At 42.7% G+C, this 17,328-nt stretch overlaps 1 protein-coding gene and 1 long non-coding RNA gene across 4 annotated transcripts; one reads left to right on the top strand and one right to left on the bottom strand.

Annotated features, from left to right (window-relative positions):
- Positions 1-1,385: 1,385 nt before the first annotated feature.
- LOC310644308 lies at positions 1,386-7,032 on the top strand. The gene is made up of 4 exons (XR_014493267.1): positions 1,386-1,518; positions 2,099-2,524; positions 3,813-4,020; positions 6,010-7,032. It is a non-coding gene; the product is annotated as an uncharacterized lncRNA (long non-coding RNA).
- Positions 2,519-17,319, bottom strand: ELOA (elongin A). 3 transcript variants are annotated; one of them, XM_083369160.1, is made up of 11 exons: positions 17,211-17,319; positions 13,823-13,879; positions 13,188-13,306; positions 11,100-12,267; positions 9,662-9,776; positions 8,787-8,942; positions 7,313-7,410; positions 5,517-5,697; positions 4,505-4,616; positions 3,838-3,995; positions 2,519-2,807 (listed from the first exon to the last, which is right to left on the bottom strand). In XM_083369160.1, exons 1-11 carry the CDS (start codon positions 17,274-17,276, stop codon positions 2,746-2,748), a joined length of 2,292 nt encoding a protein of 763 aa, XP_083225286.1. In that variant the 5' UTR covers positions 17,277-17,319; the 3' UTR covers positions 2,519-2,745. The 3 variants fall into 3 exon arrangements, with proteins under 3 accessions (XP_083225286.1, XP_083225287.1, XP_083225288.1); XM_083369161.1 differs by having other exon boundaries at positions 3,845-3,995; XM_083369162.1 differs by lacking the exons at positions 2,519-2,807; positions 3,838-3,995 and having other exon boundaries at positions 4,545-4,612.
- Between the last annotated feature and the right edge of the window lie 9 nt (positions 17,320-17,328).

The raw sequence follows: 17,328 nt of genomic DNA, 5'->3' as shown, positions 1-17,328 counted from the left end.
ACAAAGCTGCTGGGGATTTAAATTCAGTTCCAAAACTACATAAGGAAGAAGGCGCCTTTTTTAAAAACCATCATATAATTAAAATTTTATATGCATTTTGTATGTATGTATGTGTGTATATATACACATGCATATGTATATACACGTGTGTGTGTGTATATATACACATACATACACACACATACACAAAACGCATTCTATGCTTTTCATGTGTGTATGGCTGAACACACACTTCACATATTTTTTGTATGTGTACACACACATTATACATACATGTGTACATACATATACACACATACTTCCACAAAATACATATAAAACTTTGATTCTATGATGGGTTTTGAAAAAGGTGCTGTCTTTTTCTTATATATTGGAACTTGAGGGGACATTGTTGTTTAGATTGGACTGGGAAAACCAAGAGTCCCCTGGTCCCAGATGGCACATACTACATATCCCCTCCAGCTTTATATTTATGGAGAAATTGCTGGTTTTTAGAGTTAATGGGAGTTTAGTGACTACTCTTCTGATGACTAATTAATTGGGTGTCAGCCAAGTTGGACCAACAAGACTCTTGTAAATTTCCTTCTGTGTTGAGAAGGTTCTTGGGCACTCCCTTCTACCACCAAATCCAACAACGAAAAGGAGAAATCACCAGGTACAACTGGCAGAACATAAGTCAAAGCCCACAAAATTAGGTGCAGCAACGCAAAAGGAGCATTTTTTAAAAAATCCAACATCATTAAATCCAATCAGCCTTTAATTTAAAATGCTGCACAAAATTGCTGGGGATTTAAATTCAGCTCCAAAACTGCATAAGGTGGTGCCTTTTTTAAAAACCATCATATAAATAAAATTTTATATGGACTTTATATGCATTTTGTATGTATGTGTGTGTATATATACATATACATATACAGGTGTGTGTGTGTACATATACATATACATATATACACATACACACACACACACACAAAACGCATTCTGCTTTTCATGTGTGTGTGTATGGCTGAACACACACTACACAATTTTGTGTATGTGTATGTATGTGTGTGTACACAAAATCCACATAAATGCATATATAATTTTAATTATATGATAGGTTTTGAAAAAGGCACTGTCTTTTTCATGCAGTTTTGGAGCTGAATTTAAATCCCCAGCAACTGCCAAGTATTGGAACTTCAGTAGACATTGGTGGTTAGATTGGCAGTGAACATCAAGAGTCTTATCCCAGATGGCACATACTCCATATCCCCTCCAGCTTTAGATTAATGGAGAAATTGCTGATTTTTAAAGTTAATGGGGCTTTTGGACTACTCCTCTCATGAGTAACTGGGTGTCAGCAGAAAACCTGAAGGCCAGAGTTCAGAATGGTGGCACTAGAAGGTCATTGGGACAAACCTCTTTTTCCTCCATTTGTATCATCAGGGAAAGGCCAGATTCCTTCATAAAACACATGGACATCAATGTTTATTCAACTGTGGCACTAAGGAAGCACGCCATCAAGCCTTCCAAAATCAGGTCTGTCTTTCCTCTCCACAACATATAACTATCAACATCAGCATAAATAAAATCATCAGCTCAATGTCCCCTCCAGGACTGAAAACGACCACAGCCAATGAGCATCGAGACAGATAGACCACTCTCAAAGCTTTTTTCCCCTGGCTTGTTCTGTGCATGAAATGTTCTGTAGATTATTCCATAGCAGATGCTGTAACTCCAGACCAAAACCTGCCCCCTTGGCTTGGCCTAACTTTTCTGTTCTGGAACATCCAAAACTCCTAGATGAGTGAGGTTTTGTCAATGGAGCTCTTTAAAGGGTAACAGTGAATTAAAGTGCCTGTTCTGTTGTTAGAACCAGAGGGATAGAAGAGGAAAATCTAATGTAAGTCCTTGTTTTCCATTTAAAATGGGGAGGGCGGAACCTATCCCCATTATCGTCACTATACATTTTTAAAATAAGAAACCTCCGATGAATGCTTAAAATCCAGATGTGTGCAAAGTGACTTATTCTTCGCTTCCTGAGTTGTGCTGCTTTTTTTTTCCTAAGAGTTTAAAATAACATGTACCCATCTTACTTTATTATTATTTTTTTCCTTAGCCAAGTGAACAGAGCGACAGTGGCACCTCCAGATGTCCCCGTATAAGAAAGGCCAATCAACTTGTATCTGGCACAAAGGGTTTTAGGCATGAGATGAACACTTAAGAGCTGCGACTGAAAAACAGAAAAGGAGGAGAAAATGTCGTCTGGGGAAATCATTTGCTGGAAGATTGACCAAGATTGTAGAAGTCTCAAGAGGTCCTTCAGCAAAGGTTGCTAATCGTGAACAGTATCTGCAAAAAGATGGGTCTTTCACAGTGGACACTAGAAGAGCAGATCTGAAGTCTTACAACTGGCCAAGGGGTGACAAAAAAAAAAAACCAAAACACTGCAGATGGTGGAAGGCAGGTCTCTTTCCATTCTGGAGTCCAGAATAAAGAGACTGAAGAAAGAGCTATAGTTTGTGGACCTTCATGTCTCAGCCAGGTGCCAAGACTTCACATTTGCAAAACGCTTGGCAGATAGAAACAAATTACGGGGACAAAGGGAGAAAACTGGAAGGGGGTTTTGAACAATACTGTGCAGTTGGTCTTAAATAGGGCTTTGGGGGATTTGAGGACACCCCACCCCCAACAAATTCCCATTTTCCTGTAAGCACTGCTTCCATAAGATTTCTCCTTCGCATTCACTGGAGCCTGACAGTGCCTTTATCTTCGAGAAAATCGGTTTTTGAAAGCTTTGATAGTCTTTGCCATCATAGGTGCAATTTCTGCAAAACCAAAAAGGCAAAAGGGAGAAAAGAAAGGTTACTTCACATAAGCTGTAGCATTAAGATGCACAGATATATACAGAATGCAAATCTGGACTTGCATTTGAAGGAAAAGGTTTCGAAACATTAAGGAAGCAAGCCAATTCTATTTTACTAGGGCGGGGGGAAATCTTTGCAAGGCACACACTAATGGCTAGTGATTTCTATCTCTATGGACATAAGGACATATATTTACACATCACGCTAATCTACATATTATTGTCCTTTGGGCTAGACTAGAGTGCTGCAGTTGTGCAGAACCAGACATTTTACGCACCAAACTATGCCTCTGAACCAGCCTTTTATAGCAGAGGGGGAAGACTGTCTTGATAGGATTCTGCACGCTCAAGAACAGTGTTCTTAAGCTTTTTGCCCTCTGAATTGCTTCCCATCTAAAAAATTATGGAGACACAAAGACACCCCCTCCCCCAGAAAAGAGCTTTTGTTTGAATATTTCGTTACGTTTATCCATCTTTACTGTATCAAAGGTTAAAATCAAGCTCCCTTCGTCCAGTGCACTCACAGAGGGAGGGTCTTCTCAGGATGCCGCCGGTAAAAGATTGCCGGCGGATAACACCCAGGGGGAGGGCCTTTTCTGTGGGTGCGCCTGCCCTCTGGAACCAGCTGCCCGTGGAGCTCAGGACTGCCCCCGACCTCCGTTCATTCCGCCGAGACCTGAAGACTTGGCTCTTTGAGCTCTCTGACCCAGGCTGAGAATTTTAACTGGGTTTTATTTTCAGGGATAATTTAATCTTTTATTTGTCTTTTAACTTTGTATTTTGTATTGGTATGATTTTAAAATGCCCTGTAAACCGCCCTGAGTCCTTCGGGAAAGGGCGGTATATAAATCTAATAAAATCTAAATCTAAAATGGACACATTCATAGAACGTTTACGTAAACATAATTTAAGCCCATTAGAGATTAATATAAACTATTTTTCATGAAAACCCTCAATCTTTTTACAGGATGGAGAGGCATCAGCTCACTTACTCTTCACCTGGGGCTTCCTCGGGTCGTAGGTCACTGATGAAATGCTGCCCAGGGATGACCCTGAGAGGCCGCTGCTGGTACTGGGCCTGTCGTAAGCCGGTTCCTCTTCAGCGTGAACGCTGCTAGTTTTCACTGGCGTGAAGAGCAGAGGTTTGATTCTGAGGAAAGAGAAGATGGTGAGCGGTAAGGAAATGTCCACTCTGCATATTCAACAAATGTGCTTGCCCAGGGCCACCGAGGCAATTTTTGTAGCAGAGCCTGGACCGTAATAGGCACCGAAAATGTGTCACCCAGGAACAGCCAGAGTTACTGGAAATCAATTACTCCCTCTTCACTCAAGCATCAGGAATTTGGATCTGGAAAAAATCCGTTTTATTTTGGTCCCCATTGTTTAAGGCCAGGTTGCATTTTCTTAGTGGCCTGCTCATCACCTTTGTTTAAAGGTCTAACCATTACCTCTCTCAAAGAAGCAAGGTGATGCCGAAGATAGGTACATAGGTGTCTAAAACTAGCCATATCATAATCATGCACAATGTTGCGTCTCCTCCCAAAATGAATTCTGATAAGCAGGATAGATGCAGCCTTCCATATATATATATTTTTCCCCTGCAGCTTGTCCCACCCCTCAAGAGGAAGATAAAAGTGAAAGCCTTCATATAAAACGTACTTGATCTTCTCTGGGACAGCTGCTCCTCCAGTTCCAAATTTTTCTTGTCTTCTCCTCACCTCCCGGGGTGGCTTGACTGTTGAGTTGACAAATGCCATCTTAGCTACTCTGGCTAAAAGAGGAACAAAGCCAAGAAAGTGAGGTCAACTCAGAAAGTGCGGAAGGAAAGTCCCTGTGATAACTGACGGGAGAGGACGCCTAAGAAACATGTCTCCTCTTTGGTGGAAATGTTCTTCTCTCCCTCCTCTTCTAAGACACGATGATGCCCACAATCATTCTTGTTTCTAGCATGAAGGTTTTTATAGGTTAGTTTTCAGCCCAAGAGCACATCAAGTCAGCTCTGCAATCTCATAAATGGGCATCCCTATTCATTGGAACTCCCAAAGGTGCTTTTCCAAAAGGCAAGTGGACTTTCTTGGGTTTTTTTTCCTCCTTGAAGTTATTTCGCTTCTCATCCAAGAAGCTTCTTCAGTTCCAACTTCAGTTCAAGGGGGAAAAACCAAGAAAGTCCACTTGCCTTTTGGAAAAGCACCTTTGGGACAATCATGACTTAGATGATTGAGAATCTCCATATTCACTGGAACCTCCATCATCCTCTGAGTTAAAGGAATAGGGAACTCTATCCTTCTTGAAACATGCCAGAGTCAACTTTGAAAGCTGGGTAGGGTTGCCAATTGTTCAAAAGGCCACACAGCTATTCACTATGAGCTGGTTTCTAGCAGCCCATCATCCAAGACCTGGCAACTTGTAGACCAGGGGTCTTCAAACTTGTCCCTTTTATGACTTGAGGACTTCAACTGCCAGAATTCCTCAGCACACTTGCCTGGCTAGGGAATTCTGGGAGTTGAAGTCCGCAAGACATAAAAGGGCCAAGTTTGAAGACCCCTGTTCTAGACCTATGGGAATTCAATTCTCTTCATTCCAAGCCAACACAGCCAAAGTAATGATGGGAGTTAACATCCAATATCCCCATGTCTCCATGCCCGCTCAATCGCTCCGCCCAGCACTCTACCTTTGGGCTTATTGGCATGAGCTGAACGGATGTTTTGCGTTAGCATCAGAAGTCGCTGCTCTCGAGCATCATGCAGCCGCAGGTACATTTCTCTCCAGCTCTCAAACTCATCTGGCTTCTCTTTCTTGAAATCACGCTGGCAATGATTCTGCCACAACTGATCTGTGTCTTCAGTTAAAACCTGGAGGCCAAGAGCAAATGAAGATTGAGCCTAGGGTTGGAGTACCTCAGAAAGAATAAATAGAGAATTATTCTGAGGGTATACAAGTTCCAAACCTTTATGAACCAAGATCTAGTTGTCTGAGATGCAATCTGCCAACTGGAAGATATACTCTCAGATTTAAAACAACAAAAACAACAGGGAAATACTACAAAACCCCAAGCTGTAAAAACAGCTCTAGTCACGTGAATGCCACACAACTTACGACTAAAATTCTGCTCGCAACTGGAGCCTTAAGTTGAGAACTACTAATAAAAAATATTTTCCTTTTAGGGTTATTCACCGGAGAGGACTAGAATCACTTTTGCCAACAAAGACAACTTTCGAAAAATAGCACATTTGATCCTCTTTGCTGTTTGGGCTGGCGATAAAGGAAGCAACGTCAAGGGCTTACAGAATGGCCTTCCATGTGCACAGAACCTCTTGGGCTCTTCTTAAGAGACTTCTTTTATCACCTGCCCTTTAGTCATTTTGCTGCCATTCATCCTTGTGGGGTTTAAGAAAATGAAGGGGTAGGCGCTTCCCATCTCTAAAGTCACTCTTGACTCGCTTGATCGTTATTTGTTCCTTAGAGGAATATTTAAGGAGAACGGCAGCTGGTGACAAGCATGTGGCAACGTCGCCAAGACCCAATTTAATTCCCTCTACCAAATACGCTTGGAAAGCACACGGTAATTAAGAGCAAGTTTTAAAACTAGCTATTACTATACCGTTTATGGGAGAGGCTGGCACAGAAGGAAATCTGTCCAATCCATTAACTTCCATTAGCTAATAGCCAAATCCCGAAATTCATTGGGTAGGGGCTTTACAGTGTAACCTCAGTATCGTCCTCACCCACCCACCCACCCTCCCAAATGCCAATTTATCATTTGGTAGTACTGGTATCAGGTAGTGTGTAAAATTTCTGCAAAGGACCTTCATTCATCTTGCAGAGCAGGTCAAAATTAGCTTTTCTGTACAGCAGCATTTCTCAACCTGACAGCTTTCAGATGTGTGGACTTCAACTGCTAGAACTTCCAAGCCCAATTCCCCTTGATGATTGAGGAACTCTGGGAGTTGACGTTCCCCCTCTTAAAAGTTGCCACGGTTGAGCAATGCTGCTCTAAAGAAAGAAACCGTTCCTCAAAATCTTTGCTTTTCCACGAAGTTTTCATTTTCTGAGGCTCCTCTCTATTATCTAATCACAGTGCTATTATTTTACTAACTCTTCTTATAAGATACCATTGTCAGAGGTTGTATTATTATATAATGAACTTTGTATTTATTATACATAATTGATATCCTTCAATTCACTTCCTCCTGTATATTTTGTCTTGCACATTTATGTCATCTGAATAAAAAATAAAGAGTATTTTTCTTAAATACGGCATTCCATATACTGATGTTATACCAGCTGTTTTTGAGTTACATGCTACAAAATGGAGCAATGTCTAAGTTTAAATCCTGAAGCAGAGACAAGCAGAATCCTTGAAGACTAAACCACACCTTATTTGAACCATCTATTGGTCTTACTGCAAATGGTGAAGAATCATCCATGATCAACACATCCCATTCCCTCTTATCTAGTAACACTCACGTGATTGTACTCCTCAATGCGATACAACTGTTCTGGAGTGCAGCGTTCCAAAACAGGCTCAATTACAGAATATGGGACACCACCCACTTCATAGATTGCTAGGAGAAAAAAGAAGACAGATCTTTCTTCATTTTCAGGGCACATTTTCCAAGTGGGAAACAGATATTTGGTTTTATATGCATTACAGAACATGGGAGCATCTTCTGAAATTCAGGAGGCATAAAATCAGCTAAGTATGGATAAAAGGACCAGAATGTTTTCTAGGTCACACAAGGAAACCAAGGTCTTTCTATAATGTCATGGGTGCAAAATATAAAACCGAGACGCTAATAGATGTTGTCCAAATCAATTTTTCCCTAGAAAGAAAAGGAACCACAGAATGGCTGACTGCTTTTTGGACTAAACAGAACTAAGTGGCAGTAGTAAGGCACACCACTGTCAGTTTAGCCCCTTTGGTTAACCATGAACTATTGTTTCATGGGTCTTTTCACGCCAATCCCAGCGAGATCAGATGGTCTCTTTATGCCACTGTCTCTTTCAGTGGAGCCACTGGGCGTGTAAGTTTACTTATTCTGTTCCAATGTTTCCAGTTAAAAAAAACTATAAACAAACCCTAGCTTTACACAAGGTGTGGATGGAATCCTGATAAAGGCCAAAGAGCTCGGCATTTGACTCCTAAGCCCAGCATTGCCTTTCAAAGGTAATGCAAAGATGGTCACAAGAGAGAAATATGGGTAGGAAGAGACACCTTCTTCATTCTTTCTCCTTTCACAGAAGCTCTTGCCTTAATCGTGCCTTTTCCGCCTCCTCCTCAGACTCCACCCCCAAATCAGAAATTAACACGGTTGTAAAAGAAAAGGAGCTCTGAAAAGGAACTGGGCAGCTGGACAGAGGAGTAATGAATTAAGCAGCCCTCTAGTGCAAAGGTTTGCATGGCAGATATACGAGTACTCCTCAAATTACGACCACAATTGGGATCCAAATTCCCATTGCTAACCAAGACAGTCTAGTGAGTTGTGCCTGATTTTAAGACCTTTTTGCCAGGGTTGCTAAGTGAACTGGGCAGTCATTAAGCAAATCCAGCTTCCCCCCGCCGACTTTGCTTTTTGGGAGCTTTCTGGGAAGATTGCAAGTGGCAATCACGTGACATCCACCCCCAAGGATGCTGCAACTGTTATGAATGCATGCTGGTTGCCAAGCAACCCAAATCCTGATCACGTGGCTGCGGTGAATGCTGTTGACGGTTGCAAGGGTGAGGAACAGTTGTTAAGTCAACTGTTTTTAATTTCAAACAGTCATTAAGCAGATGGTCATAAGTCCAGGACCCCCTGTGTTCGGTACCAGGCATCAAAAGCTGCCTGTGTGTTACCGTGAGTTGGGCAGCCATATAAACATAATAAATAAATATCTGGGTTTACGTTCCCCGTCAAATTCCTTCCCCTTCGCAGTCCACAGGCCAACCTATGGGACTCACAATCAATATTATTGCTGAGAACCCGGATGCATTGCTCATGGAGACTCATCATCTTCGGAAGATAAGCCGACTTGGAACCTGAGTAAACCTGCATCTTGGAATTCAACCGACGTCCTGTGAAGCCAGACTCATCCTCTTGAGTTGGGGAGGAGAGTGCTGCAAAGCCAGTGGAAGATAAAGCAGAGAAAAGACGCATTAGAGACCAGGGTATCATCCAGCCTGATGTCCCCCCCCGGGGGGTGTGCGTGTCACAGAAGACCAAAAACATACTCCAACCCCACCCAGATGATGCTGGAAAGTTCATGGTAGTTGCACGGTAGTTTACAGCTACCAGACAGGTCTCTGATACAGCAAGTTTACATAGGTGCCCATCTATAGCTTAGTTTGTGAAAGCCTTCCCATTACTTATTATTTATTTGTTAAATTTAGTCGCCGCCTATCTCGCCAGAGGGCTATACTCTAGGCGGCTTACATGGAAAAATCACCGCTTCCAAGTCAAGGGAATAAGCTGAACTTTGGGACAGTGAACGAAAACTATTTCTTCATGCTTTTAATGTGATGCAGAGGATTCCTCACTGCACGAAAAATCTTCATGATCGAACAACGAAGATGCACTATGCTTGGAAGCAAAGCCACAATCACATTCCTTTCCTTCTCGGAAAGCACCAGAGAAATTATCAACTGCCAATTGAGCTATTCGACTATTTCTCTGAATCCAAATTGGCGTCTATTCTTATTATATTTTATCTAGCGCTCTTTCCTCCTCTTTCACACTATACAAGTGAATAAAAGGTAACAGAAAAATCCAAAACGTCTATGTGATCTTTTCTGTATCACTCAACCACAATGTTTAGAAACAGTAAATGAAAGTTTACCTCTTCTCTTTGGTTGGGTGAATGGGATCGTGTCCATTGAAGGAAGAGGACGATAATTTGCCTGGATTGGAGGCAATGGGATGTCAGGAAGCATCGGCACCACATCAATAAGTAACTGGAGGGGAGGAAGCCGATGTTTGGTTAAGATAGCTATGCAAAAGTCTGTATTTGCTGTGTGTAAAAAAAAAATCATCCTCGGAAACAAACAGACTCACAACAAAACTTTTCACTGAACATTTTGAGCAGGCTGTACTTCAACAGAGGTAAACTCAAATAGGTCGAGTATTCTGTTATTAGAAATGCTTTTTTTGTAAAAGAAAAAGGTGCCGGAACTCACAAATGTCATATAACCCGCCTTGCCTACCCTACAAGGTTCCATCCAAAAAAGGTGCCGGAACTCCGTTCTGAGCGTTCTATGAGAAAAAAAGCCCTGGTTATTAGAAATGATGGGGCGTTCAAAGAACAAACCCTGTGCTCTCTCATCTTCTACTTTCTTCAGCGCTGAGTGCTGCCTACCTATCAACCTATAGAAAAATTGGTCTAGGGCAGGGGTAGGCAACCTTGGCTCTTTTATGACTTGTAAGAGCCAAGGTTGCCTACCCCTGGTCTAGGGAATAACTTTAAGACATTATTTTAAATATTTATATATTCCGTTACAAACAATGGAAATGATGTAGCTAAATATTTCTTTGGCAGGTAATAGTATACTACTGGCAGAGGGTAAATCCCACTCACTTGCAATTATCTTACCTAATTGGGTAGTGAAACATCTGCAATCAACCAAGCTCAGTGAGCACCAAGGACTCCTTTCATTTCCCCTGGAGAGAAAACGGCACCTCTCCCAAAGCTAGCTTACTCAACAAGGAGTTTTTTAAAAGGACCGAGTTCCATTTTTATCCCTGGGGTAAGGTTAACAGAGGAGCACATTCCATAAAGACAGCAGGGGGAAGAATGAAAACATTCTCAATAGATTTCAATGCTCAAACACCTTTTCTAATCTGGCACCTTTCGAAAGGACAGGACTACAACTGCTATCATCCTCAACCAGCATAGGTATGATGGCTATTGGATGATAGCGTATCTGAAAAGCCTCTGGGCAAAACTAGTTATTAATGGGCCCAAACTGTTAGAAGCGCAAGCTGCCTCTGAAGTCTGCAGAACCTTCGTCTGGCATTCACTTCCCTGGGCTAAACAACGCTGTGGGCCATGCAAGCCCTGACTGGCTTAACCAATTTGCTGAAGGAACCATCATTTGCAACGATTTATAAATTAGGATAGCCAGATGATGCACATGCCAACATCCCCAAATAACCCACATTGTGACAGTGCTGGGTGAACCGGATGACTGAAGTGCTAAATTCATTCAGTTGCCTTTAAACATCAATTTGCCCAAGAAAAGGTAACAGTGAAGCAATGATTCCCCCCTGAAAAACCTTACTTTTTTTGCCTTAGGTGGCTCCTCCAGCTTCTTCTCGCTGGGTGGCTTGGGAGCCTTCCGGCTTGCGTCGGAGCTCTTGGCACTGCACTTGGAACCATTCTGCTTGCCAGGTGCTTTCTCCTTCTCTGGGACTGGAGTTGTAGGCTTGGCCAGCTTTCTTTTCTTCTTCTGAGGCAGGTCATAACTCAAGTAGGACTCAAAGGACATGGTGGGCTGTTCAAACACATCCTCCGCCTCTCCCTCTCTGGAAAGTGAGAAGCCTGCCGGTCTTTTGTTTGATTCAGAGACTTTGGGTTTGCCCTCAGAGGTTTTGAAGCTGCTGGAAGCCTTCTTCTCCCTGTTCTTACTGGGCAAATCACCCACAGGTTTTGGTTTCTCCCGATCTCCACACACGGTTTCCACGCTAAGTTTCATCTTGGCTGGTTTGGCCCTTTCGAAGTCATGGGTTTTTTGTTTCTTCCTATGTTCATTCAAGCTATCGTCCAAGTCAAAGTGGGCCTTCTCCTTCTTGATGCCGCCGCCATCTTTTTTCTTGTCTTGTTTGAGGCTGTCCAGGGCCTTTGGCTTCTCTTTGCTGCTGCCTGATAAGGAAGCTTCGTGGGATGAAGAAGCCTTTGGTAATCTCTCTGGGCTAAATACAGGCGCCTTCTCCTTCCCCTTGGTTTCTGGCCACTGCCTCTCCTTTTGAGAAGATTTAGGCTCTTTGCTCCGACTTGAACTAGCTTTATCTTGACAGTCACTGAAGCTCCTATGAGGAGGAGTAACTTCTTGTCTGTCCTGAAATTGGTGGCTTTTAATCCCCTTTTGGGGAAAAGATTTTTGCTCCCTCTCTTGTTCTGCAGCATGATGGAGGTCCATATATAGTTCCTGAGGACTTTCACTGAGCTCAGATGAGACTGTGTGTCCATAATCAGAACATTCCAGGTCGGAGGACCCCCTCCTCCATGACCTGTCTTCTGGAATACCATAGCTTACATCATGCTGAGATTTTTCCGGGTCTGAATACCTCTTGGTCTTTTTACTTCCACAATCCAACTCATATGACTGGCTGCAAGAAGGCTGATATGTCTCTGAGTAGGCCTTTTCATCCTCTTTGGGATGAAGGTCTCGCTGTCGTTTCCTAGAGATGTTTTGGTCATAGCCCTGTGTTGTAGATTCAAGATGATGCCTTAAAAAAAGGAGAAACAGAGAAAGAATTGGATTATTGAATCTAGCTGAAAATTACTGAAACCCTAAGCTAAAGCTACGATTACCTAGTCCCATCTTCTTAACTCCAAAACAGAATACAGCCAACCTCTATCTTTCTAGACTAGAATTTAGAATAGAATAGAGCTGGAAGGGACCTTGGAGGCCTTCTAGTCCAAGCAGGAGACCCTAAACCAGGGGTAGGCAACCTTGGCTCTTTTATGACTCATGGACTTCAACTCCCAGAATTCCTGAGTCAGCTATGCTGACTCAGGGATTCTGGGAGTTGAAGTCCATGGGTCATAAAAGAGCCGAGGTTGCCTACCCCTGCCCTAAACCATTTCAGACAAGTGACTGCCAAGTCTTTTCTTAAAAACCTCCAGTGATAAAAGATCCACAACTTCTGAAGGCACTGGTTAATTGTTCTCACTGTTAGGAACTTTCTCCTTAATTCCATGTTCTCTCCTAGATTAGTTTCCATCCATTGTTTCTTGCCTTCAGGTGCCTTGGGAAATACGTTGACCCCCCCCCCCACACACACACTCTTCTTTGTGGCAGCCCCTCAAATACTGAAATACTGCTATCATGTCATCCCTAGTCCTTCTTTTCTCTAGACTAGCCATACCCAAATCCTACAACCGTTCTTCATATATTATCTACAAAGCTTACACGTTTCTTTTTTCCCCTTTGCATTATTTTATCAAAACATCTTGGTATTTCATTGTTTATGTTCTCTCTGGCTATTAAAGCTCTAAAGGGACATTTAGCACATTCCACCAGGCAGTGGAGCTGTATCAGAAAACAGCGTTTCAAATTGTTCTTCAGGGCAGATGAAGTATACAAGGACATTGTCTATTGAAGAGAAACATTCGAGAGCAGAGATATTATAAAGGCCCAACTCACCGCTCTGTTTCCTGCGGAACTGGCACAAGCTTCTTCCATCTCGCTACCAAGTTCCTGGCAAATTCCCCAACAAGTTCATGTTTTCGTAAACCGTTCACAGTCTTTCCGACTCCAGTCTCCTGCGGAAAGGATGTAGAAAACCAGCTTTGACAATGATAGCTAGTTAACAGCTGAGTTCATACAACTAGCTAGACCTAAAACAAACAAACCAGTTATGGCTGAATGCAAGATATTAACCCAGCCCAGCTGTGACTTATTTAAAGCACATTTATGGCTTAGCGGGATATATGTGGAGCAACAAAACATTTTTCCTTATGAATTTTGCAGGCTCTATCTGAGCCTTCCCATTTGCAATTAGGACAGCGCCATCACAACAGGACAGATTTAGCCCCATCCTGGCTTAGATGACTCAAAGGACACTTCACCATAGTAGAAAGAGTCACCAAGAGCTGTAGTTTATTGGGTTTTACTGCTGTTGTGCCATCAAAACTTATAAATAATCAATCTTCAGAGAGGTTATTCAGATTTTGCAACTTCTCACTCCCTAGAACCATCATCCTGGGCAGCAATACTTGGAATTTCCAACAGGATTAAGTTCCCTAAGGCAAGAAATGATACTACAAAATAACACTTACCATAAGAATGTCAATTGTAATTGGCAGTTCAGAAAGTTTCTTCAAAGTCTTCATCAGCTGTAGAGGGGAACAGAAAAGGATTGAGAAGTCAGCTCTGTAATGGAGAGCCTTTTCTTCTGCAGTGTTCAAGACGTTCAAAAAAAAAACAAACCCACAGAGCTGCTAAGATGCCACAGATGCTTAACATGTTGCAGACAAATGAAGCAGAGCAAAAATCTTATGGTTGCAGCAATCCCACCCAAATAAGGATTGTAGGCTTGATCAGAGGGATCTGGAGCTGCTAGCCCCAAATCTGTTTGGAAACCCACCCTCATGATGAATCAAAAGTAAGAGAAAACCCAATTGGATCAGAGGCAGGTCTCTCTCAAAGAGAATATTTCTGGATACCTTCAGTAGTCTGAAGAATTTGGGAAAAGGCTCACCATATATCTGCCTCACCCACCTTCTTCTCCCCATGCTAGCTAAGCCTTGGTGTAACACTGCTGATCAACAGAAATGTTCAATAAGAGAAAAAACCCACTCTCATCTTCCATCATGATAGGCCATTTCATAAAAGCAACCAATAGCTTCACAAATGGAATGTTAGCCTTCCAAACTGCAATACATTTTCTTTTAAAGGCAGCCTTTCCCAGTGTGGAGCTATGCAGCTGGTTGAGAAGACACTTCTAATATCCCCAACATGACCAAGTCCTAGTTCTAAAATCTCTGGACAATGACAAGTGGCTTTTATTTTCGAAAAGGCAATTGGAAGCTTGATCAATTGTACTGGATGGTGTTGGAGATGGAAGGGCAGTTATTGACAGTTGAAGGACAGTTGACTGTCTCCCACACCATCCAGTACAACTGATCAAGATTCCAGGGTAGGAAGTGAAAGATCTTCTTTTTCCTCAAAAAATCAGTCCAGTTGCCTTTTCAAAAATAAAAACCACTTTTGATACAACTATGACCTGGATGACTGAGAATCGTCCTAGACTTATGACAACTGGGGATAAGGTGGCTTACATCCACACAGAAACATTTTTGAACTCTAAAATTAATGCTCTGGTTTTTCTGGTACCTTCATTCTTCCTAGAAATTTAAACCACATTGAATGTGCAATCTGCATTTAATACAAGGCAAAAGCAAAATATGAAGCCCAAACCCCAAACTGAGCTGAATGTGCTTTCTTCCATTCCAACAGCTCTTTGAATTTTGAAGTATTTTTTTCAGCATTCCTTCTGACCACTGACCAATAAAAGGGAAAGTACTTGGAAGGAGTCTCTGATACCTAAAGATAGTAATTTAGCATTGAACATGGTCAGAGAAGTTATCTCTTGGGGGGGGGAGGTGCAAAGAAGAGACAAAGATTTTCATGAGTTGCCTGTTGAACTCAGTCACCTAACAAAGTTGTTTTCATGGAGAAATTAGGAGGAAGGAATATTACATATGCTTGCTGCCTTGATTTATTAATAAAAATAATATAGGTGGGATAAAAATTAAATAAATATAAAACGAAAGGTGACAAAACAAAAATCAGACAGAAAAGAGGATTTCTGGAGAGCACAAGAGCACCATCTACTGTTCATAGACTACTAGACCCACTGAGTTCCATTAGTCGGTGCATAAAGGTGTGGATGAGGTGGGGGTAGAATTAGAGAGGGACCAAATCTTTCTTAGCAACTATGATTACATAGTCTGGCACATACATGCAGCCTGATATACTTTATGCCTGCAGGTTCCTCCATTAGAAAACTTACGAATCAAGAAAAGAGTTACAATTTGCACTTTAAGATGATTCAAAGCATGTCCTGAGTATTTTGAAGTACAGATCTCAATCATTCTTAAAGCCCAGAAAACTAGAAAGAATGGACCATTTGAATTTGGTTTTTCCAAGTAAAAAATTAATTCAGATTGCTCGACAAAACACAAAATATTCAAGCCACGTTCAAGCATTCCATGAAATGCTTTTAGAAGTGACATTTCTTTGCTTGATGATTTAAAGATGCAAGAATATGCTCTAGAATTAGTTTTGCCCTCTATCATATACCTCTCTCTTCTATCCTTAACATTAGGTCCTTTCAATGAAAAAACAACTATAAGCTATTCAGTGGATGCTGCTCTGCAAGGTAGAGGACAAATCCATTGAACAAAAAAAAGAAGAAACTCCAGTCCTTCAGTTGTTATTTAAAGAGCCTCCCTCATTTCCTGCTTCTCACATCTTTAGGACACAAAGGAAATCACTTAGCAGTTACTCCTTTGCAGATTTCTAACTCCTGACTGTTTTCTTTACAGGCTGTCAGGATTTACAGGCAGGATTGTGATAGAGGTTTATTTCAGCAGTTGTAAAGTTGATGCAAACAGCAGAGATCCTGCACTAGATTACTGGTAGTGGTTTCTTTTTTAAAAAAAAACAACAACACTAGAGGTGATTCAAATTGCATTGCCAGCATCTTCTGCTGCCCTTCCCTGGATGTTCGGAAGAAGAGATGGACAACATGCACAATCCCCTCCCCAGGTCTGCACAAGCTTCCTCTTCTTTCCACAGTGCTCTTGTGGCACTTCTGAGACTCACACATTTCTACAAGCCTCTGCTGACTACTGGACAGCCCACTTGATGATGATGATGATAATAATGATGCTTACAGTATTACTTTTAGATTTATTTCTTTTTATTAAAAACACACAAAGCAATAAAAAACGCCCCAAGAGCCTTTTTTTGGCTAAGCCCTCACCGCATACCCCCACCCACCCACACACACACCCCAAGGGACATGACAACCCCCTCTGGAATCCGTGACACCCCCAATTTTGCCTTGTCCATCTGGAGCAGGACCGACCACCCCGAAACCCCCACCCCCCAAGGGACAATGGACATGGATCTCTCCCGCGTTCAAACTTCAGCCGTTAAACTGCTGTTCTCTCCGGCCTCTGCTTCTCCCATCGAACATACACACACACACATATATAAATTAATCGGGGGATGGATTTTCAATATCTGTGATTTGTACACGTACCCAGCACAAGGATAGCATCCTCCAGGGTGGGAGGAGGGGGGGAAGGGAGAGTCTTCTGGTGAGCCTGAAAAACTCGCAGCGCTTCTCTTGTCCAGTAACGGTCGGAGGAGGGGGGGGGAAGTACCCCACTTGCGCCTTCGCTCGCCCCCCTTTCTTTTGACTCCAAAGCGCAGCCCCTTTTCCCTCGCCCCCCACCCGCTGCCCAATTCATCCTTGCCCCCCGCCTAGTCCCCCTCTTTCACTCAGGCACCCCTCGTTTCTCCCAGCCCTCGCCGTGGCCCCTCTAAAGGGACCCCTGCTGGCCCCCCCTGGCGGGGGCACCCCAGCCGCCATCCCGCCCCCCCAGAGCCACTCTCCGCCCAATTTGCCTCTCCCTTCAGGGTCCCTTTTTTTACCTTCTTTGGCTCCGAAGCGAGCCGAGACTGCAGCTTTCGGACAACTTCTAGTACCGACTCCGCCATTTTTACTCCTGGCGAGGTCTCTGCTCGGCGGAAGTGGCCGTTGCTTCAGCGG

Source organism: Vipera ursinii (genome assembly GCF_947247035.1).
Source record: "Vipera ursinii genome assembly, chromosome: 9".
NCBI classification, from domain to species: Eukaryota; Metazoa; Chordata; class Lepidosauria; order Squamata; family Viperidae; genus Vipera; species Vipera ursinii.
The sequence above is the reverse complement of the archived record's forward strand: the minus strand, read 5'-3'. Positions and strand labels throughout refer to the sequence as shown.

Bases quoted from the DNA above. Each gene is read 5' to 3' on its own strand.
- ELOA (XM_083369160.1), bottom strand. From the start codon at position 17,276: ATGGCGGAGTCGGTACTAGAAGTTGTCCGAAAGCTGCAGTCTCGGCTC. The intron at 8,943-9,661 runs GTAAACTTTCAT...CTGGCTTTGCAG, and splicing joins CACCCAACCAAAGAGAAGAG to CACTCTCCTCCCCAACTCAA. The intron at 4,617-5,516 runs GTAGAGTGCTGG...TTCCTCTTTTAG, and splicing joins TCATGCCAATAAGCCCAAAG to CCAGAGTAGCTAAGATGGCA.